The 25,472-nt window shown below is 34.5% G+C and overlaps 1 protein-coding gene across 1 annotated transcript in view; it reads left to right on the forward strand.

The window, feature by feature from the left end:
* Positions 1–5,890: 5,890 nt before the first annotated feature.
* LOC149785844 (putative arginine--tRNA ligase, mitochondrial) overlaps positions 5,891–25,472 on the forward strand; it is a 95,470-nt gene continuing 75,888 nt past the window's right edge. Inside the window, exons 1-4 of the mRNA XM_089979805.1 lie at positions 5,891–6,033; positions 13,537–13,652; positions 14,194–14,287; positions 20,350–20,439. Coding sequence (XP_089835931.1) covers positions 5,998–6,033; positions 13,537–13,652; positions 14,194–14,287; positions 20,350–20,439 — 336 coding nt within the window. The 5' untranslated portion in view covers positions 5,891–5,997. The remainder of the gene's footprint in view (positions 6,034–13,536; positions 13,653–14,193; positions 14,288–20,349; positions 20,440–25,472) is intronic.

The raw sequence follows: 25,472 nt of genomic DNA on the forward strand, positions 1-25,472 counted from the left end.
ATACTGATGGGATGGGGTAACTAAAAACTTAACAGAGCAGGTGTGTCTGACAGACTTCAGAATGCACCACCTTTAAACAACAGTTTTTTTTTATTTAGAGTTTACTTTTAAGATTTTCGTTCTTCATTTTGTTTAATTCTTCATCCAAACATAAATTGTTGTGTACATTAGCAAGCTTGCAATTAAGCTCCATAACAGACACAGTATCCAATCTTCGATTGTCATTTTATTTTGGTTTGCAATCAACGCTTGTCAAACTCCCACTTTATCCATAGTTTTTAAACACGACTGTGATACGAGTGAAAGTTGCTTAAAATGTTCACCGTTTGTCGTATAGTATTACATGTTTACAATACTACATGGGTGACACAAAGCAACCGGTCATGCAACTTCAGTCACTGAGAGTTTCTGTGATTCATGAAGAAAATTAATTGTAAAAAAATTAATACTTGCATTCTGCTTTTTGCTGTTTGGAGTTCGTTTGGAGATCGTTTTTAGGTATTTCTTGATGACACCTCACTGATTGCCTAAATGTATGCTAGTGGCTTTACAACTGACATATTTGATACTGGCACCGCAATGACTCTGAAGGGATAGTTCACAGTCGTTTGACTAAATTCTGGAGATTCTGAAGGGATAGTTTGCAGTCGCTTGACTAAATTCTGGAGATTCTGAAGGGATAGTCTGCAGTCGCTTGACTAAAATCTGGAGATTCTGAAGGGATAGTTTGCAGTCGCTTGACTAAAATCTGGAGATTCTGAAGGGATAGTTCGCAGTCGCTTGACTAGATTCTGAAGGGATATTTCGCAGTCGCTTGACTAAATTCTGGAGATTCTGAAGGGATAGTTTGCAGTCACGTGACTAAATTCTTTAGATTGTGGCCCTTCGATTCTGATTTAAATTTCCACTAAATGTTATAGTCAGGTGCTTAATTGAATCAATTGATGTGGAGCCTGTCCCAGAAGTTGGCCAGGCGCACACAAATTCTTTGACTTTGATGCGCTCGGGGATTGACAGACAAGAGTGAACAGATGGACCTCTGCAAACACTTTAAGTAAACTTCCACGATCAAGGGAAAAAGCAAGGTGAAAGGCCGTTAAAACGGATTTAATTATTCACAAATAACATTAATTCTTTATATGATGGCAACAAGGCCATCACGGCCAAATTATCTGATATCAGCGATGCTAGATAGAAGTGAATGGAGAAGAACAATATTTAAAATGGTAAAGAGGCATGATAGTTAATATTTCCATTTTCAAGTGGAATCAATAACCCTTGTTTTCAAACTTTAAAGTTCAGAAAATCACATCACGTTTCAAACCTCGAAGAAAACACAGAAATATTTAAGATGAATCTAATGTTTGGGGTTGAGTTAGCTGGGATTTCAACGACTGAAATTGCGTGTTAATAAGGTTGATCAAATTAAACTCTAACCACGTCTGCAGAAAATTCGGCCTCTGTTTCGCAGTGTTCGCGAAACTGCAATTATATTTTAAACACTCGTAACAAATGAAGCCGATTTAGTTTGATTAGGAATCTTACAATCGGAAAGCAAAGAAACTATTGGACAAGGAATCTTACAATCGGAAGGTAATGGAATTATTGGCCAAGGAATCTTACAATTGGAAGCAAAGGAACTATTGCACAAGGAATCTTGCAATCGAAAGGTAAAGGAACTATTGCACAAGGAATCTTACAGTCGGAAGGTAAAGGAACTATTGGACAAGGAATCTTACAATCGGAAGGTAAAGGAACTATTGGACAAGGAGTAGTACAATCAGAAAGCAAAGTATTGGACAATGAATCTTACAATCGAAAAATAAAGGAATTATTACAATCGGAAAGTAAATGAATTATTGGACAGAGTAGGAATATAATATTGCTCCTCCTCTGACTTAGATATAAAGGCATCTGTGCTAGAGAGATTGAACCGAACTCGAAAGAATAGTTCACAGAGAATCAAACTAGAATATAGGTTCCTCGTATTCCCAAATTTGTTTAGCGAATAATAATATCTCCCATCGTACTTGTGTCAATTTGACTAAAAACAGAAGCATCGAAAGATAAAAGCAGAAGTATGTTTGTGATAAAATTTACATGTTGATCCAACAACAGACCATTTTTGACACCTAAATTTAAATTTGCGTGAAGTGTAAGATTTGTGATTTTTTTAAAAAAGAAATCCTTTGAATGCTCCTTCCTCTCTCTATCATTTCCTTGAATTTTCCTAACGGGATGATTTCATTTACGTAAGTTTTTATTGCGTACGAAAACATGCATTAACAAATCTTGTCATTCGTTGTAGATTCGACAGAAAATCAATCTGATTAAAATAGATATCCGCTGTCCTACGTGAAGATCTGACAGTGACAGCTTCAGGGGTCATGTTCTGGTGACATTTGAATTAGCCAGTGGAAATGCAGCATTCAGAAATTTAACAGGGAATAAAATCGTTCGGCACTCATTGATGCTCTTCACCCACATTGCTCAGCCTCCCAAACACGAAGGTATAAGAGTCCATCTGATTAGCTGATAAAATTAGCGATTACGGTAATAACATAGGTTACCAGAACATGACCACTAAGCGGTCACTTTCAGATCTTCGCGTAGGACATGAGAGACCGGATTTTAATCAGATTGGACAAAAAATCAGACAGAAAGACCAATCCAGTACAGGTGGGGAAGTTGACAGTGGCACCCTTATATTTAAAAAGGGAAGAGCACCTCTTAGACTTGGCAAAAGACTACAACCCCGTCCAGACATTTGCGGGTGGAGATGATCTAATTCCATAAGGAAAACCAATTATGAGAGAAGTAACTGACGAGGTCATTAAGTTAAAAGAGCATAGGCGGGAGAGAAAATATAGAGAATGGGAGAGAGTTCAATAGGGACAGAGACGAAGCAGAACAGCAACTGTGGCAAGGTGCGCATAAAAAAACAACAAAAACAATTCCCCTTTAGTAAAACTGGGGGATGGAGGCAGATGAGCGTCGGAAAAGGAGCTCAGAAAAGTGCGTGAAGCAGTACCTCTGCCGTCGAGGAAGGCACGGGAGGTGTAGTTGCCATGGTTGTATTTAAGATCATAGATACATGACACCCCCAACCAAAGGGTCCTTTCCATTGACACAAAGATGTATCAGAAACAGAGATGTTGCTCAAAATATTGACAATATTTGTTTTCGTTTTACGTGATATTTTTGTCTGTATGTTTTATTAAGATATTGAAATTGACTATTGGAGAAAAAGTGGCGATATCACGTTGGAAATACTTTTTAATTTAGTGTGTGTGTGTGTGTGTGTGTGTGTGCGTTCCATATTTAGGCGTACTTTATATTCTTCTTCTTCTTCACCATCAGGATGAAATGGTCAAGACTTGAGACCCTCTAGTGACGTTTCTATAATCAATAAGAAGGCGCCGCCGAAAAGACCTAGAATAGATCTCCGAGCAAAACAAAAGTAGGCTTCAAGTATAAACATTGTTAACATTGCTTTTCCACATGAATATAAGGAATTACTGAGCTTGCATTACCTGCTGATGTGAAATGTTAAGTTACTCTATTAGTAGTGTATACCTTTTGCACGCTACTACACATACGCACATTTGTAGAAAAAATTCTTAATTAAAGATGTGAATAAAATTGACTAAGTAGCGATTCTAACTCGTACCACAATTATAATCATGTTTTAACACAATGGAGATATCAAGCATTGTTATGTATCTATTGCATCATCTGCTACCAAGCTAAGATTCAAGCTTGTCAATGCCATATATTCATGTTTGCATGCAGAAATAAACAAAACAATGAGCCACAATCTATACAAGTTGTCTAACAACCATTAAAATGTTTTGTATAAAGATATAACGCTCTTAAAATTGTCTGGTGCGTTCGCTCTATGGTGATTCTTAAGTAGCATTACCCCAGCAATGCTGTCTGCATCAATCGACACAATCGGCATCAATCGGCACAAGATATGTGTTAGAACATATAAAATATCGTAATTTTTGTTCAGAAACATCATTAATTTAACTAAATACACAATCTGAGACTGACGCATTGTATGTAAAAGCTCAATTATAAAATGTCTCTGTCATAAAATTTCGGTATAAGTTGTTATTGTTTTTATTTATGTAGTAATAGTGTTATTAATCAAACTGGCACAAATTGGATAGAATAAAACACCTATGCAAATCGACGACTTTTGCTTTAAAAATAATAAAAAGACAATCTTCGGTTTTTTTTAGTACATATAAGAAAATATTTCACTCGTGAAGTGGAAATATTTTGTATTATCAGTAGTGACTTCCCACTTCGCTCGAGAAATATTCGTCTTTCATTCAACAATTTAAACCCCCTTCTCTTCTGTCCTCTGTAGGAGAGTATGATGAATGTGTGAGTATTCTTTCATTAGACGTTATGTCTATAATGTTATAGGGGTTGCATGGGATTGTTGTTAGTCATCGAATGTAGATACTATTTAGTAGGTACAGGTACTGCTCAGTGCGATTGGGTGTTAGTCAGTAGATGGCGGTGTTTTTCACAAACTATTTCCCCTTGTCCCCAGACATCCCACCCTGTTTTAACTATGAATAGTTTATTTGTATTGCCGTCCTAATGAAACCACCTAAATTAGTCCGATAACTCGAATTACCTTTAAATGTATGAAACATACGTGACAGTACCTTCATGTATACTCACTTTATACATTTTACCCAGATGTGCCAATTTCTATGCATGTATTGGTCTCTGTAGTTTCCTTTCTCGTGTAAATTATTTAGCGTCAAACTGAAAATACCGTACAAAAGAAATAACAATTCTCCTCTTCTATATTCAGGTAGATGAGGTTCCTTTGTCGTCTGTCGATGAAAACTAGTTTTGTCCGTTCACACACACAAACGCGCGCGCGCGCACGCTGCCAACGAGTGGTTCTTATAAGGCAAAGAGACGCTGCACATGACTGCAACAATAACGATTGAGTGTGATTTAGATTTTTGACATAGCTTTAACAATTTAAACCATATCGCTATGATGTCTTCAGCGTAACAGTTTATAGTGATGTCAAGCACTGGGGCATCATGCAGCAGACATGTAGGATCATGTACCACGCAGTCACTTTATCCTGACACCAGGCCGACCATCCTAACACAAACCTCTTAATGCTGGACTCCAAGCGAGGCAGCTGCAAATCCCAGTTTGATAAGTCTCGGTTATGATTCGACTGGGGTTCGAATCTGCGACATCCCGCATCCGAGGCCGATGCTCTTAACACTATAGTCCGAGTTTACTCTGACCCTTGTTATCCCATTTTTGATATTTGGACATATATGTTGGGGTGTAGAGTCAGAGTCCATTCGCTATCGAAAAGTTGGAATTCGCCGACGCCATTTGGTGTCGGCATGGGGTAGCCGCTTACTAGCCGAGATTTGTATAGTCATGTGACTCCGAATGCAAATGACCAAATCCAGGTTAAATTTCAGCAACGATGTACTTAATATTCCTATCGATTTCATGCAGGTATATCTCGATGAAAGGTCGTTCAAGTTTGCTGGCACCAAATGGCGTCGGCGAATTCCAACCTTTCGATAGGGAATGGACTCTCACCCTACACCCCAACATAAATGTCCAAATATCAAAAATGGGTGACAAGGGTCAGAGGAAACTGACTATAAACACGAATGGCCACCGGAACGGTCGAAAAGCCATTACTGACTATGTAGAAGCTGCAACCACCATGTTATGTTATTATTTTATTAATGTGTGTGCATCTAACTATCCTTTATATATGTATGTATATATGTATGACTTAAATGAATTTAATGTGCGCGGCCTTGTGTATGTGATAATAACCCAATATATGAAATACGGAGTGCTCTGATAAATAACCGGAGGGATTTAGTCAGCAACGACAAGAACAACATGGCCGCCTCCATAAACAACGTGATTGGATTCCACAGAAAACCGCGTTGATAAATTGCTTTAGTGTTATCCAATACGATGTCAGTCTTCTTGAGAAGAAAGTTGGCAGAAAAAGTAAATTTCATTATTCTCTGTCAAGTGCTTTTAATATTCCATCGAAACTATGAGCACGATACAGTGCGTTCCCAGTTGTTTTGGAAAACCCTATTCGCACTGTGCCGTGTATTAACTTTTGAAAAGACTATTCGCACGACCGACATGTGCCCAAAACAGCCCCCCCCCCCACATGCCTGCATGGTAGACGGTCAGTGCATTTGATAATTCAGTTTTTCCTTAAAAGTCCCAAATTTTGTTTCAACAGACGGCCATATCATAAGCAAAGAATAGTCCTACATGTAAGACCTTGACGCTGATATTTGTTTTGAACCAACATGTGCTATTTCTTACATTTTAGGACTAAAGCAAAGAAATATCGTCAGACGGGGTTACTATAAACACCGAAATACGCATGTATATACATGTTCTCTGTGTATATATCGGTGTACACACAGGAATTATGATTTGTTTTTGTTTTAATTGTAATTTAGAGCAAAATAAAATATGATTAGAGCGATTTTGGTATGACTTCTTTATTTTTTACCTAGTTATAGCACTGCTCAACTGGTCTTGCTTTATTGGACAGGTATCATAGATGGTGTTGGTATGATAAAGACATATCATTCTCGAACTGAGGTAATCTCCAGAACGGATGGTGTAACTGTAAGTTGGTTTAATTCATATTATTCAAAAGTTAAAGTAATATATAATATAATGTCGGCGAATACTTTTGATTATTTTCACTTTCATTCTGGTATCTATTACTATGATTCTTTGTCATATCTGTTGAATCAAGTAGGACCGAGTGACACCAGTACATGAGTTCAGCTATAAATAGGAAAAAAGTAAATAATTCATATCAAAATCATATATATCATATTTTATTTTGCTTTATATTGTGATTCAGACAAAAACAAATCAAAATTCTTGTGTGTAAACCGATATATACACAGAGAACATGTAAATACATTGTATTTTGGTGCATATTTCTGTGTATTTTGTTTTTTCGGTCTGTTTCATTGTTTATAGTAACACGTCTGACATATCAGTCACTATAGATGAGTGGAAATATGTTGACTTGTCATGTAAATGATCATAACTGTATCACACTATGCTGTTTTTTAATTTTCATAGTGTATTCTTAGTTATTTTCACTTTAAAAAAAAATTTTACTCAGATTTTCTTGTGAATGTTAACATAGCACTGTTGAACATAAACAGTAAACAGGTAATATTATTTAAGAAATCTGCTTTCAAACTCTTAATACATTTTTGCTTCTTTGAGCAAAACAAAATTGTCTTGAATGAAAAATGAAAAGATGTAATCATTGGATGACAATACTGGAGTTTTCCACTGATAGTTTATTTGGAAATTTCTATTTCTTCTGGAGCCGAAGAAGTATGCATTGTACAAATTTTAACAGCATTGACTTGTAAATATGGAATTATAGGTAATCGTTTGCAAAAATGAGTATATTTAACAGATCAGGCATGTGGCAGACATACAAATGACTTAACATCTATTAACTTTAAATTATACACCCGGTGGCCATGCAGATAGTCTTTCTAGATGAGGTACATAGCTGCAGATAGTCTTTCTGGATGAGGTACATGGCTGCAGATAGTCTTTCCCAGTTCAGGGGCATGGTGGCCATTCAAATAACATTGGCCTTCTAAGTTTGAACCCCTGCCATCCCGATTGTGTATTTTATTTTGAATTTTTTTGTTTGTTGCTGGCTTGTTTCTGTTTGGGGTTTTATTCTTCAGAGATCTCTGTGGTGAGAATTTGAGCTTCCAGGACCTCCACATTTGGGTATAGGACCCTCAGGTTTTCAAAAGTTTGGCCCTGGGCATATAGTGCATGCAGCAGTAATAGATCATTTCACATTTTGTCACTGCTTCTCTTGCAGATTACTAAATTTACCAGTGTAATAATGTTGTAGTCATTTACCATAATTATGTTCTTAAATCATAGCAAAGTTTGACTGTTGACGATGCTTCCAGTCTAATCTAGAGCTGTAAAACTAAAGTGTGTTCTTCTGTGTGAAGCAGAATTTAGTCTAGGTCTGAAACATACTTCCAAGAATTGGTGAACTATCTACTCCGTTGTCCAGGTAAAATGTATTAATCATGTATTATTTTTACAAACTGTATTTTAAGGAATGAGATACATCATTGTTTACATATAAAAAGAATTGAATAATCTAGAAATTGACATATGAATGCACTCATGAATATGACAAAAACAAGTGTTTTCCATAGGATTTTGAATAGAAAAAGTTGCAGTCCAGTCTTAAAATTAGAGGTCCCATTAATGATCCTTTTCTACCATGTAGTAATTCAGAACATTATATGTGTATTATTGTCACCAATTTGTGCCATCAGATTACTATGCTCATTCACTGTGAAATATTTAGTATTGTAAAAACTTAAAGAAAAATTAATGCAGTTGATAATTGTTATTGTCTATGGTGTTAACAACTGTAACAGTTCTTATTGTCTTTACCTTGCACTTCGTTAAGTTTGCATCCAGCTAGAATGAATTTTGGAAGAGATCACTGTTTACTGTTCTTTTTTGTATTCATTTTGTTTCATTAATTTACTGGTAATTCCATTTCAGATCATTAAATTTTCTAAGACACTGGAAGAAGAAACAAATGACCATATTTCATTCACTTTTTTAAACTGTCATTTTTAAGCAGCACAGCATACTACATTCAGCTTTTTCTTAAAAAAATTTAACAAATTTCTTAGCAGCAGGTTTAGAGTCAAAATCCTTACGTTTTGGACTTGGTGTTACTTGGATTGCTGTTGCATTTTAACTTGCAGTTGTAGTACTCTGTTCATAAAGCTAATAATGTTCTATTATTTTCTCATTTTTCAGTGCTTGAGAATGCTCTATTCCTCAGTTCATTCTATGACTCTGTCCCTTTGCTGTTCAGCTTTGTTTATATATAAAACCCACTAATTTCTATCTGTCAGCCTTGGCATCAAAGAAATTGTGAAAAGTTGCATTGGAATTGTAAACATGTGATAATCACTCAAAAATGAAAGTATATCTAACCAGAAAGGTTGCTTCCTTGCACAGGTTAATTCATGTTCATTAGTAATTTTCCTTGCTCAGAGGATAATTATATTATGAGTTCAGAATTTTCAGCAAGGTGTTGTTATTGCTAAAAAAAATTGAATTCTTTAGGGCTGTTCCATTAAAATATACATGGGACCCAGGGAAGGCACTTTTAAAATGAAATACCCACCCATAGATGCAGCTTAGAATTTTCTTAACATTTTAATATGATGAACTCTGTGAAATCAAAGTACCCTGGCATATATTTTTCAAAAACTGCCTTCCCTGGGTACCATGTATTTTTAAATGGAACAGCCATAAGATATTTATACTCTTAGCATGGGAATTTACTAAAGATCATGAAATTATATATGTACTTGACGCCGAAAACTTTTTTTGATAATTAACATGGGAGTTCTTATTCCTGTGACAAACAAAATTAGTCCTGAAATCTTGTAACTATTTTTCCATTATTCTGAACCTGATATATGGTGAAATTCAGGGTGTTCCAAACATCATGTAAGGATTTATAATATGATGGATTAAAGTTACATTCAATTAACAGGTGTCAAATTCACCTTGTCTGCTAACATTCAACTCGTGTGTCTTCACCTAGTTCCATTACCATCGTTTAAACTTTTTTTGATAGCCTGCACATTACATGATTAATACTTAATGAGAACTTCACAGACAACAAAACTTGTGTGCTGAGGACTGTACTGTTGGAATTTTCTTGAATCCAGCAATGAAAATTATGCTTACTTTTATGCAGATTTTGGCAACCTGGAGAACACTCATAATGGATTGGTCTTCTTATTGTAGCTGGTGAATGAATGGAAATGTCAATGTTATTCTTCTGTTTTAGTCCTTTGAAGAAAGATTTTAATTGTGGTATAACAGGAAGATAATTTACAAGTAGTGGAACAGTTCAATTATATAATATCATGTTTTCATAGAAATGCACAGGTTATTACATCTTAGGCATTAATTTTGTTTGCTTTTATTAATTTGGTGAAATACAGTATGTAAAGGCCCATGAACAAATGAAGTTACTATAATTTTGTTATTGATTGACACTGGCTTTACTATATAACAATCCATATCAGTGTTTTGTATAGCGATATTGAGTGCTTAGCTTTTCTCCATGATTGTAGATTGCACTTTAAGATAATGGCCATTTATAGACAGCTTGTTTACATAGCTACATTTGTTGATTGTAAGCTGTAAATAAGATGTTGACCTTTTTTTAGTTCAGAATATTCTAGAATCAGACTTGTTTATAACTTGATGGAATTCTCTGCTAGAATGACTCATATCTAGGTCAAGTTTGGATGTGTATAAATAGGGACTTGGTAAACAAATAGTTTTTTATGACCAGTTTGTGGATTCTATTTGTTATCATAATTTACAGTTGTGTTCAGATATAATTAAAGAGGAATTATTTATTTAAATATTCACTGGAATTACTACCGGTAAGTGCTCATTGACTTTAGATTAAAACATTTTTTTGTAATTATTGTGAGCTCATTCAAAGACATTCTAGACTGCATTATTGTGATACATCAGGATATTCAAAACAATTGGAATTTTTGGAACATTCTATAATTTGGACTTGTGATATGACATTTAGGATTATTGGAATTCATTTGGAACATTCTGTAATTTTGGACTTGTGATATGACATTCATGATTATTTGGGATTTAATTCACAATACTGTAAGTGTTTCTTAAATTTTCACTTTATTACTTAGAGGAATAATTTTTTATTTTTATTTTACTAAACTTGTTGGTTTTGATTCTTTCTGTTACATAGTTTAAGACCTCAAGTCATAACAATCATATAATGTAAAGTATTCTAGCAGTGAATTCCTCGACTGAACAGTGATAGTAAAGGAAACTATACTTCCAATCTTGTTTGATTGTAAGCTGTAAATAAGATGTTGACCTTTGGTCTTTTTCACATTGAGTTAAAATTGTGTTTTGAATCACATAAATCTTTTGCAGCATATTTACCAAGCAATCTTAGATCAGCTAAGTGCAATATTGAACACTGTTAAAAATTATAGTGCTTTTTCAATGGAATGTCATAAAAACCATCATTTCATTCATTAGAAGTTGTCAAAATGTAATGCTAGACCACATGGCTCCAAGCATTGTCAAAATGTAATGCTAGACCACATGGCTCCAAGCATTGTCAAAATGTAATGCTAGACCACATGACTCCAAGCATTGTCAAAACGTAATGCTAGACCACATGACTCCAAGTATTGTCAAAACATAATGTTAGACCACATGACTCCAAGCATTGTCAAAATGTAATGCTAGACCACATGACTCCAAGCATTGTCAAAATGTAATGCTAGACCACATGACTCCAAGTATTGTCAAAACATAATGTTAGACCACATGACTCCAAGCATTGTCAAAATGTAATGCTAGACCACATGACTCCAAGCATTGTCAAAATGTAATGCTAGACCACATGACTCCAAGCATTGTCAAAATGTAATGCTAGACCACATGGCTCCAAGCATTGTCAAAATGTAATGCTAGACCACATGACTCCAAGCATTGTCAAAACGTAATGCTAGACCACATGACTCCAAGCGTTGTCAAAACATAATGTTAGACCACATGACTCCAAGCATTGTCAAAATGTAATGCTAGACCACATGACTCCAAGCATTGTCAAAATGTAATGCTAGACCACATGACTCCAAGTATTGTCAAAACATAATGTTAGACCACATGACTCCAAGCATTGTCAAAATGTAATGCTAGACCACATGACTCCAAGCATTGTCAAAATGTAATGCTAGACCACATGACTCCAAGCATTGTCAAAATGTAATGCTAGACCACATGGCTCCAAGCATTGTCAAAATGTAATGCTAGACCACATGACTCCAAGCATTGTCAAAACGTAATGCTAGACCACATGACTCCAAGTGTTGTCAAAACATAATGTTAGACCACATGACTCCAAGCATTGTCAAAATGTAATGCTAGACCACATGACTCCAAGCATTGTCAAAATGTAATGCTAGACCACATGGCTCCAAGCATTGTCAAAATGTAATGCTAGACCACATGACTCCAAGCATTGTCAAAACATAATGCTAGACCACATGACTCCAAGCATTGTCAAAACATGATGCTAGACCACATGACTCCAAGCATACCTTAGTAGATGAATCACAGACCTGAGTTCATTTTAAGCAATTCAAAGCACAAAATATATTTGCTAGTATTTATTGTCAACTATTTCAATAGCTATTCCAAAACATTTATCTACTTAAAGAAGAAGTATGTAATATACATTGCTACAAAAATGGAATAGTGGTCTGCTTTCTTGTCATCTCAATGATTAAAGACTATTGAGATCTGAATACTTATTATGTTTAAATACTTAACAAAGGCACTTCATAGCTTTTTGTATGATCAAGATGACTTCTGGGTGTGGAAGCATTGCATAGCTTTTTTATTATTGAGATGACTTTTGGTTTGGAAAGCACTGCAAAGCTTTTTTATGATTGAGATGACTTATGGGTGTGGAAGCTTTTGTATGATCAAGATGACTTCTGGTGTGGAAGCACTGCATAGCTTTTGTATGATTAAGATAACCTCTGGAATGGGGGCATTTTGCAGAATTATGATTCAAATCCAGTAATATATGATTACAGATATAAATAGAATAAGAAAGATTTAATAGCTTTCAGTTGGTATACTTGAGAATAAAAATTCTGGTGCCACCAATGTATATAAGTCAGTGAGGCAGCCTACTTAATCCATGGTAGTAGGAGCAAATAAAATTGGTAGTTGTGATACTGGTTGTACTAGAATTGGTGGTAGTTGTGGTACTGGTTGTACTTGAATTGGTGGTAGTTGTGATACTGGTTGTACTAGAATCGGTGGTAGTTGTGGTACTGGTTGTACTTGAATTGGTGGTAGTAATGTCAGTACTGTAAAATATGGACAGATTTGACCAAGCCACTGTTTTGATGATGCACAACCTTTGAACATATTTTACTTTGATCACTGGTTGGCCACATTGGCAACTTGTTTGTGGTCATTCGACATTGCTTGTTCTGACCAAAGTATAATTGGAATTCAGTTAGCAAAACATATCCCTTTCATTCTAGAAGTGATATAGAGTTGAAATTTGAAAAATATGTGTGAAAATTGCCTTCCTGTTTGATTTGACAAAAGCAGTTTTGATGCATAACTGGGATATATTTTGTTCAGGACATGCTCCTTTCGTAAGACAGTTGGAATGTACCACAATTTTGACAGCGGTCTTTCTAACTAGATGCTTTTTCTAGAATCATCTGCATGACTGGTGCTCAATTTTCAAATTGTCTGTTAAATTTAGATTGTACGTTTTCCTCAGATAATGATTTTAGATATATAGTTGCAGTCGGTTTAATCTCAGCAAATCTATCTTCTGTTTTTCAGCTCCTTCGAGGGGTTATGAGAAATCATCCTGAGCTTAAAACAAAATCTGGTGCTGACAGATGTACTCAGGATGTGGTCAAATCCATCAGGCTGCTCAAAGTCACAAAGAAAACTGAGTAATACCATAATTTTTCTTTTAAATGGGGCTCAAGACAGGGGGGTAACATTTCCAATTTTGACCTAGCACATCAAGGACAATCAAGGTAAAATTGTGTTGAAGTTAACATTTGTCATTGTGGGGCTTAGAAAACATGGGGTACTTACATCAAATTTAATGGTTGATATTTTTCTGGTTTAGTTGAGCCGGGGAATCGTAACTCCAGATCATGTTTATAAAGAAAAATTCCAGTTGTATACAATATTTTAGTCACAGGCAGTATTTTTTCAAAGTACAATATCTATTATGTTCACTCTTTCAGACAGCAGTGAAGAGAATTTTAATAACATTATCATGAATGCGAAGTTAATTTGAAAAGTAACATAATGCACCAACAGTTTTACTAAGATCCTCCTGTCACATTGCAGGCAAGTGAACATTACCAATTGATAATGGAAGTATCTGATAGGGGAGGTTAGTTTTGGTGATTTGTAGCTGTATTTTGAGTGATAATTTTTTGCGGTAGGTGCTTATATGATAAAGCTTGCACTGTGTTTCAGTATTTCAAGAGGGCAGTTCTTGTTGAACTTCTCAGATTTGAGAGTTCAGAATAGTAACCTGGCCAGTCTTCTGCAGGAACAGCTCAGTGCAGAGGTAATCATTATTTGGATGTTAACAGGAAAAATTAGTCATAGAAGTTGTGTCCCTTAGATTCATAGAAGTTGTGTCCCTTAGAGCCATAAGAGCACGATGAAATAACCCATTCCTATTTCATGCTGCATAGATCATACAGAATTACTCCATCCCAAAGACTTACTTCATAGATCATACAGAATTACTCCATCCCAAAGACTTGCTTCATAGATCTTACAGAATTACTCCATCCCAAAGACTTGCTTCATAGATCTTACAGAATTACTCCATTCCTAAGACTTGCTACATAGTTCATACAGAATTACCTTATTCCTAAGACTTGCTACATGGATCTTACAGGATTATCCCAACCCATTCATTAGACTTGCTATGTAGATCATACAGAAATTACCCATTCTAAAGACTTGCTATAGTGGTCATACTGAAAGTACCCCATTCTAAAGACTTGCTATAGTGGTCATACTGAAAGTACCCCATTCTAAAGACTTGCTATGTAGATCATATAGAAATTACCCCATTCTAAAGAATAGCTACATAGATCATACAGAAATTACCCCATTCTAAAGACTTGCTATAGTGGTCATACTGAAAGTACCCCATTCTAAAGACTTGTTATAGTGGTCATACTGAAAGTACCCCATTCTAAAGACTTGCTATGTAGATCATACAGAAATTACCCCATTCTAAAGACTTGCTGTGTAGATCATACAGAAATTACCCATTCTAAAGACTTGCTATAGTGGTCATACTGAAAGTACCCCATTCTGAAGACTTGCTATAGTGGTCATATAGAAATTACCCCATTCTAAAGACTTGCTATAGTGATCATACAGAAAGTACCCCATTCTAAAGACTTCCTGCATAGATCATATAGAAATTACCCCATTCTAAAGAATAGCTACATAGATCATACAGAAAGTACCCCATTCTAAAGACTTCCTGCATAGATCCTACAGAATTACCCCATTTCTTAGACTTTTTGCACAGATCATACAGAATTACCCTATTCCTATGTCTTGCTACATAAATCTTACAGAATTACCCCATTCCTAAAACTAACTGAATAGATCATACAGAATTACCCCATTTCTAAGACTTCTGGATAGATCATACAGAATTACCTCATTCATAAGTCTTGCTATAAAGATCATACAGAAATTATCCCATTCCTAACACTTCCCATATAGGTCATAGAGAAATTGTCCCATTCCTAAGACTTCCTGAAAGGTACATACAGAAATTACCCATTCCTAAGACTTCCTGCATAGATCATACAGAATTACCCCATTCCTGAGACTTCCTGCATAGATCATACAGAACTACCCCATTCCTAAGACTTCCTGCATAGATCATACAGAATTACCCCATTCCTAAGACTTCCTGCATAGATCATACAGAAATTACCCATTCCTAAGACTTCCTGCATAGATCATACAGAATTACCCCATTCCTAAGACTTCCTGCATAGATCATTCAGAATTACCTGCTATGTAGATCTTACAGAATTACCCCATTCCTATGACTTCCTGTATAGATCATACAGACTTGCTTCATGATTGTCTATGCTGATCATTTCAGAGTTGTCTCTCTTTCCAGACAGTTGATAGAGGCATTTCATAATGGATTTTCATAATCTGTTGGCCCAATCAACTGATTTTCAGAATAATTGACTTGTAGGTTCCAGTGACTTTATAAGGTACAAATTAACACTCCTAGGCTGCAGTGACTTTATAAGGTACAAATTAACACTCCTAGGCTGCAGTTACTTTATAAAGTACAAATTAACACTCCTAGGCTGCAGTGACTTTATACAGCCCTGTTAGCTGACTGCAGGACAAGCCTTAAAAATTCTGAGTTGCTTGGGATATTTTTGGCAATTCCTAACAATGACAAAATTACTTGTGGTAACCTGAGTAATGACGTACATTATCATTATCTTATTGTAATGTGGTAACCTGAGTAATGACGTACATTATCATTATCTTATTGTAATATGGTAACCTGAGTAATGACTTACATTATCATTATCTTATTGTAATATGGTAACCTGAGTAATGACGTACGTTTTCATTATCTTATTGTAATATGGTAACCTGAGTAATGACGTACGTTATCATTATCTTATTGTAATATGGTAACCTGAGTAATGACGTACATTATCATTATCTTATTGTAATATGGTAACCTGAGTAATGATGTACATTATCATTATCTTATTGTAATATGGTAACCTGAGTAATGACTTACATTATCATTATCTTATTGTAATATGGTAGCCTGAGTAATGACGTACATTATCATTATCTTATTGTAATACATTATTTATGCAAATCTAAGTAATGAAGTACATTATCATTATCTTATTGTAATACATTATTTATGCAAATCTAAGTAATGATGTACATTATCATTATCTTATTGTAATACATTATTTATGCAAATCTAAGTAATGAAGTACATTATCATTATCTTATTGTAATACATTATTTATGCAAATCTAAGTAATGATGTACATTATCATTATCTTATTGTAATACATTATTTATGCAAATCTAAGTAATGATGTACATTATCATTATCTTATTGTAATACATTATTTATGCAAATCTAAGTAATGATGTACATTATCATTATCTTATTGTAATATGGTAACCTGAGTAATGACGTACATTATCATTATCTTATTGTAATACATTATTTATGCAAATCTAAGTAATGATGTACATTATCATTATCTTATTGTAATATGGTAGCCTGAGTAATGACGTACATTATCATTATCTTATTGTAATACATTATTTATGCAAATCTAAGTAATGAAGTACATTATCATTATCTTATTGTAATACATTATTTATGCAAATCTAAGTAATGATGTACATTATCATTATCTTATTGTAATACATTATTTATGCAAATCTAAGTAATGAAGTACATTATCATTATCTTATTGTAATACATTATTTATGCAAGTCTAAGTAATGATGTACATTATCATTATCTTATTGTAATACATTATTTATGCAAATCTAAGTAATGATGTACATTATCATTATCTTATTGTAATACATTATTTATGCAAATCTAAGTAATGATGTACATTATCATTATCTTATTGTAATATGGTAACCTGAGTAATGACGTACATTATCATTATCTTATTGTAATATGGTAACCTGAGTAATGACGTACATTATCATTATCTTATTGTAATATGGTAACCTGAGTAATGATGTACATTATCATTATCTTATTGTAATACATTATTTATGCAAATCTAAGTAATGATGTACATTATGATTATCTTATTGTAATACATTATTTATGCAAATCTAAGTAATGATGTACATTATGATTATCTTATTGTAATACATTATTTATGCAAATCTAAGTAATGATGTACATTATTTCCCATTATCGTCATACATTATAGACCACTCCAGTGGCCTGGTGGTTAGAGTGTCCATCTCGGATGCAGGAGGTTGTGGGTTCGATCCCCGGCCAAGTCATACCAAAGACTTATAATAATGGTACTGACAGCTGCCTTGCTTGGCACTCAGCATTAAGAGGTTAGTGTTAGGAGTGGTCGGCCTGGTGTCAGGATAATGACTGGGTGGGATATCATGCTACATGTCTGTGGCATGATGCCCCAGTGCTAGACATCACCATAAACTGTCACACTGCAGACATCGTAGCGATATGACTGAAAAATTGTTAAAGCTATGTTAAAAATCAAAATCATACACACACACACACACACACATCATACATTATATATGCCAACATAAGTAATGCGGTTCATTATTTCCTTTCATCATAATACATTAATTATGCCAACACCAGTGATAAGGTATGTTATTTCCCATTATCATAATACAATTTGACCCTGCTATAACACAATGTTTGAGGTCCATAAAACTTGACCTTGTCATGTACCAAACTATTTTATAACCAAGTGAGTTAGCTGAAGGAAATATGTATGCACCAAAAAACATGGCAGGGTGGATATAAAGCAGACTAAAAACAATAAGTACTTCTTTGGACCAGTTACCATCTTAAATCAATGCATTTTAAATACACAAGCAGTGAAAGCATAGAGATTGCATGTATAATATTTTGCTTTAAATTATTTAGAGAACAATGCATTGGTACGTATTACATGTATATATGTATAATGTATGACATGAATAGAGTGTGAACAGTGTACTTGCACACTGATCATCTTGTGTGCAGTGAATCAATTGTACATGTAATTCAAAATATGCACACAGATTGAAAATATGCAATAATTTTGTCCCAGATCATTATGTGTCTGAGTTCAGTGGAAAAAATATATAGCTAGATGAAGCACATGTACAGTTCACTATGTCCCAAGGTCATATAAATCTCACATGTACAGTTCACTATGTCCCAAGGTCATATAAATCTCACATGGACAGTTCACTATGTCCCAAGGTCATATAAATCTCACATGGACAGTTCACTCTGTCCCAAGGTCATAAATGGTTTCTGTATAAATTTCATACTGTTAAAATGTTCTCATCTGTGAATCATAATACTTTATTGGTGTTTTGAAAAATGGATTGCTTTTGAACTGCTTTCTGTGACAGTAACATTTGCTTCTCCTCAGATAGTCAACTTATTAACATATAAATCTCAGCTAATTGTGGCAATAACAGTCCTCAGATAGTCAACTTGTTAACAAATAAATCTCAGCTAATTGTGGCAATAACAGTCCTCAGATAGTCAACTTGTTAACAAATAAATCTCAGCTAATTGTGGCAATAACAGTCCTCAGATAGTCAACTTGTTAACAAGTAAATCTCAGCTAATTGTGATTGTTAAAACTAGACTTAACCTTGTCTAGGGCTTGAAGCTTCTCTTTAATGGTAAAAGGCTTACATTTTCTTGTACTGTTATCCATTGTAAATTGCCACATATTAATACTTTTGCACCTGTTTGTTTTACTGACTATAGTAAAAATTGTTTCAATCAACAATGGGATCATTTTTATAGGGAGTGGATGATATTTACTGGTCAACTGATTGCATCTAACAACACTGCCAAGATACCTGCTTATGTTGGCAGCTTTTGTTTTTATATTTTAGAAATCGTTACTGCATAATTTAAAAAAAGTTTTAGCTCTGTTAACGCCTTTAATGATTAGCAATATATGAAAGTTAATTGATTTATAAATTCAGGTGAGAATCTTTTATCAACCACCTCATAGTCTGGTGCTTGGTTGTGTATGCACTATAAGGAAGAAATGTTATGTTGGCTATGATTGCATTCTAAATGCATCAAAGACAAACACAGAGATGACATAATGGCTTCATTGTTCATGGATCAGTAATAATAAGATTAACACTTATGAGTTGACATCTTTCAACAATAAGCTAAGATAAAAGTTCTCAAAAGGCCTAGCCTTTAGTTCAGATATTTTAATTTTTGATAATGTTTATTTTGGCACAAAAATTCAAGAAATTAGTAAAATTTTAAAATTTCAGGTGGCACACCATGATTGTATTATATCTGAATTCATATGCAGTTTCTTCCCCAAATTGATAAACTTTCTGTTATTTTGTTGTACCTTTAAGGACAATGTTTTTTTTGTGCATGAGAAATATGCATGTACAGTGTATATGAAATTTCAGGAACCATGCCACAATCATCTTCTATATGAATTTATATATATCTTCCCCCAGATTATAATAAACTTTTTATATATTATCTTTTGTTCTTTGAAAAAACGAATATTTTCGTGTTTGAAAATACATGTATATAAAATTTCCATGTTCATGATATATCTGAACTTGTGTTATAATGGAGCATGCTATAGCAGGGTCACACTGTACGTTATTTCCCTTTATCATTGTACATTATTTATGCCAACATAAGTAATATTATACATTATTTTCTTTTACCATAATACCTTATTTTCAAAAACATGAATATACCTCAGATTTATTGTTGCATATACTTAATGAAAGGGTCTTTATATTTTAATTATTTGGATTATTTTAATTATTTGGATAACTTCTTTTTTCAACTCGGATTTACAGATTGGTACAGATACTGAAGTGGATATGAGCAGATTGGAAGGAAGACAAGATGCCTTTATTCTTAAAGAGGATCCACTAAAAATTGCTGAGGTACAACCTGTTGGCATTATAGTTCAGTATGATTTACTCATGCTGTGCAATATGATTTAATTGTATTCAATTTGATTTACTCATGCCATTCACTATGCTCAATATGATTTACTCATGCTGTGCAATATGATTTAATTGTATTCAATTTGATTTATGCCATTCACTATGCTCAATATGATTTACTCATGCTGTGCAATATTATTTAATTGTATTCAATTTGATTTACTCATGCCATTCACTATGTTCAATATGATTTACTCATGCTGTGCAATATGATTTAATTGTATTCAATTTGATTTACTCATGCCATTCACTATGTTCAATATGATTTACTCATGCTGTGCAATATGATTTAATTGTATTCAATTTGATTTACTCATGCCATTCACTATGCTCAATATGATTTACTCATGCTGTGCAATATGATTTAATTGTATTCAATTTGATTTACTCATGCCATTCACTATGCTCAATATGATTTACTCATGCTGTGCAATATGATTTAATTGTATTCAATTTGATTTACTCATGCCATTCACTATGCTCAATATGATTTACTCATGCTGTGCAATATGATTTAATTGTATTCAATTTGATTTACTCATGCCATTCACTGTGTTCAATGATTTACTCATGTTGTGCAATGATTTAATCACATTCAGTATGATTTACTCGTGTTGTTCAATGGTTTACTCATATTCTGCAATATGATTTACTTGTGCAAAATGATTTACTCATGTGCAGTATGATTTATTCATGTTGTGAATTATGAGTTAATCATATTCAATTTGATTTACTTGCATTGTCCAGTGATTTACTCATTGTGCAATATGATTTACTCATTGTGCAATATGATTTACTCATGTTGTGCAGTATGATTTACTAACATTGTTGAATATAATTATTCTTATTTGTTCAAGTTTTCTTTAATTTTCTGCTAATACCAGGAAGCAGATAGGAAAGCTCCATTGTGAGGTGCAAGTAATTTGGAACCATTATGCTTCTTATTGTAAAGTAAATTTTTCTGAACAATTTATAAACTTCCTATAACAAAAATGATAAAGGATGTAATAATAACAAGAATTATAATAATAATATGGACTTATTACAGCGACTAATCTCTAGAAGCTCTCAGTGCTTTACAGTATTAGGTAAAACATAAAAACATACAATTACAGAAATTAACACCATGAAATTACAAAACAAAAACATGCAGACAATAATTTAAGAAATAAACATTATTGAGTCTTTAAGATCATTCTTGTAGTCAAAATAGGTGATTTTTAAGAACGTTTTTGAATGAGATCACAGTGTCCTTGTGCCTAAGATCATTGGGCAGTTCATTCCACATCACTGGGCCTTGGTATGCAAAAGAATGTTGTTCATATGACTTTTATAACAGTGAGAAAGGGAGAGCATGAGCGTCAGAAGAGGACTGTAAATTTCGAGATGGGGTGTACACATGAATGAGATCAAATGGGTATATTGCACTAGAGCCAGTGAGCAAAATATAGTATAGTGAATAGATTTTGTGTTTGATTCTGGATTGAATGGGTAGCCAGTGGAGGTTTCAGAGCAGGAGGTACATATGCTCATTTCTTCATTCTCTATGGATAATCGAAGCAGACGTGTTTTTAACTCTTTTGAAGTTTATATGGTAGAGACTGAGATGAACCAGACAAGTAAATTACCATAATCTAGTCTTGAAAGTATGCATGTGTTTTTGTGGCATTTACTGAAAGCAAGTTGTTGTTGTTGTAGGGTTTAATGCCATTTTTCAGCTAGATAGGCTTTATATGGTGGTCAGTATTAATGGTGGAGGAAGAACCCTGGAAAGAACCACCGACCCATGAGAAGCTACTGGCAAGCTTTCTCACATACCCACATAGGTCGAACCTGCAACTTGAACCCACGCAGACAGAGGTGAGATGGCAGTGATCCATAACGGTGAGCTCTTTAGACCACTCAGCCACTCGGGGACCCGAACATTCAAGTGTTTTTGTGGCATTTGCTGAAAGAAAATTGCGAACTCCAGATACGCAGCCATGTTCATGACATGTTGGTGTAATGAGAGAGTACTGCCAAGGGTGGACTGCTTCCGGTGGCCTAGTGGTTAGAGCATCTCCCTCGGATGTAAGAGGTTGCAGGTTTTGAAACCCAGCTGAATCATACCAAAGACTTATACAAAATGGTACTAACAGTAGCCTTGCTAGGTGCTCAGCATTAAGAAGTTAGTGTTAGGACTGGTCAGCCTGGTGTCAGGATAATATGACTGGGGGGACATCATGCTACGTGTCTGGCATGATGCCCCAGTACTAGACATCACTATAACTTCTTACACTGCAGACATCATAGTGATATGACTGAAAAATTGTTAAACCTATGTTAAAAATCCAAATCACACACACACACTGCCGAGAATGATACCTTGGTTTTTTAATCACTGTTTAAATTTAATGTGGCATTGCTGATGCTTATTGCTTGAGGTAAAGAATGTGAATGAGAATGTCTTTGTTTGGTGATCAGGATGGATCAGTTTTGTCATCATTCAGCTACAGCTTGTTACATGTCATCCATGACTTCTCATCGGAAGTGCACCTCTTTACACCTTAGATGGTAGCCCCAATTTAAGTCCTCAGCTAGATTTGTATATCACCATACAATTGGTGAGACACAGGATGTTGATTTATGACACTTGAAAGTGGCTAAGTGTATGGAATGAAGAGAACTGGACTGATAACAGAGACTTGTAAAAATTATAGATCAACTGCATACATGCCAACCATTAAGCTTTTGGCGTGATCATTATGCTTTTTTCACTAAATTATGCCTCACACATACAATTTAAAAAATGTATTTGGATTACGCAATTTTGGTATATCCCCCTCCCAAAAAAATTAATAATTTGTTTTCTCGTTGTTATTAACATCCCATTAATCCCACAGACCGTATTCTAGAAAAAAAAAGCTTCTATATAACTACAACATAAGAGTATGCTTGTCCGTAGACTTGCATGAACTTTCCTAACAGTATTATGTTCTATTTATTGCAGCTGCCCTATTTCCAAGAAACATGCTGGTTTCTGCTTTCAGACTTTTGATCTTGGTTTCTATTTATAGCATGGCTTAGTTAGGAGAGAACAGACTGGTTTTCTAACTTTTAATCTTTGCTCACAGATTCTTTGTTCTAATTCATATCTGGTACAGAGCCAGTCTGTAGGTATTTGGCACTAAAAGTCAAGTCAGATTTATTCTAGTTGATGCATGTGTTAGAGCAAAAATGTTTTTCAAATAGTTTAATCAAATAATGGATTAGGAAAAGACAAAAAACCGATTCAAAGATGAATACGTGAATTACACAATACAGTGTTCCATTCTAGGGCAGTTTCATGCCCCTTGCAGGCTGTGTGGAAAGGATTTTAATGTTGGTCATGGTGGTAAAACAGAGAAACCTTGAACTAACTCCAATACTAAGGTAACTTCTTTTTACAGAACTAAATTGTGGACACGAATTTTAAAAATGCAGAGGCATTATATACAGAGTTCTTAATAGAACACAGACTACCCCTAGCACTAGAAGGCTACATTGGTCCTTTGTTCAAACTGATGTGTCCTGATGCCAGAATTGCAGAAAATATGCATGTGCAAGAACAAAATCATCTAATATTGTTAGGTGTTTAGCAGAAGATAATTCACTTAAAATTGCAGAAGCCATGAAAATTGGGCTGTTTAGTATTGCAACAGACAGGACTAGTGATTATGATGACAAAATGTTGTACCCTGTCTGTGTAAGAGATTTTGACAGTGATAAGGGCGAAGTCAGAGTGCTCTTCTTTCATTACCAGAATTAACAGTAGATTCCACTGGAGAAAACATTTTTTTATTTGCTTGATAATGCTTTGAATAAACATAAGTTAGCAGAACTATATGGGGTTTTCAGCTGATACTGCATCAGTGATAACTGGAATTTATAAAGTAGTTGCTTTTGAAAATGTCTCCATCATTGTATACATCAGGTGGTCTTTGTCATATGATGCACCATGCTGCAGGAAAGGCTGCTCATAAATTAGGAGAACTCTTGAAGTATCAAGTTGGCACTCTACCTGACAACGTACTTCATGTGGACAGAGTTGACTTTTTTTCATCTTATTTACCAGCTAAAAGACCCAATAACTGGAAGATAAAAATTTCATCTTCTTTGTCAGGTTATGAAAGGAATATTGGTTCTTTACCATTCTAATGCTGACTGTGAGAGATTGTTCAGTATTGTTAACAAAAATAAAACTGAATTTAGATCCAGGCTCTGTAACCAAGCAGTTAGTGCTCTACTGGTGTGCAAAACATTCATTGTCTCAGCTGGTTCAAAGTGTTTTGAAATTCACTTGGATTACACTTTTTTTCGCCAGAGGTTGGCATGTATGCAACTGGGCTGGAATATTTTCCATTTATGGACACAAGTGTCCTGTTGACTAAGCAGGACTTGATCCATAGTAAGGCTGTATCATGAATGCCAAATTACATGCTGAAGTAATATATCATGGTCTGTTGTGTCAAATGTCATAGACAAGTCAAGGAGAATGAGGACTGTAATCTTTCCATTTTCCATGGCGTGCCAGAGAGAAGGTCATTTACTACTCTCAGAAAGACCAAAACCAAAAGACTATTTGAATTTAGTTGACATACAAGTTCAGATAGAACAACTTTTTCTAAGATTTTTTACATAAATAGAAACAGGGTGGTAGTTCTTTATATCGTTATGGTCAAGCATCAAGAGACATTACAGTTGCCGTTTTGAAAAATGATGGGAATTTCTTGATGAGAGATAAGTATTGATAGCATCAGTTAGTGAAGGCCATTTTTTAATCTAAGCACTCTTCATCACATTTGTATGTACCAAAATTCAATGAGACAGATTCAAATGCTGTTAATGGTTGCCATTCATATTTCTGTATTACAACTGTATGGTGACAATGAGTCCACTGAAATTGTGTTGTCAAGCTTATCTCTAATGGATTTTGCTTTGTCATGAAAGAA

This window comes from Sinohyriopsis cumingii, chromosome 13, assembly GCF_028554795.1.
Source record: "Sinohyriopsis cumingii isolate HCF-2022 chromosome 13, ASM2855479v2, whole genome shotgun sequence".
In the NCBI taxonomy this organism is placed as follows: Eukaryota; Metazoa; Mollusca; class Bivalvia; order Unionida; family Unionidae; genus Sinohyriopsis; species Sinohyriopsis cumingii.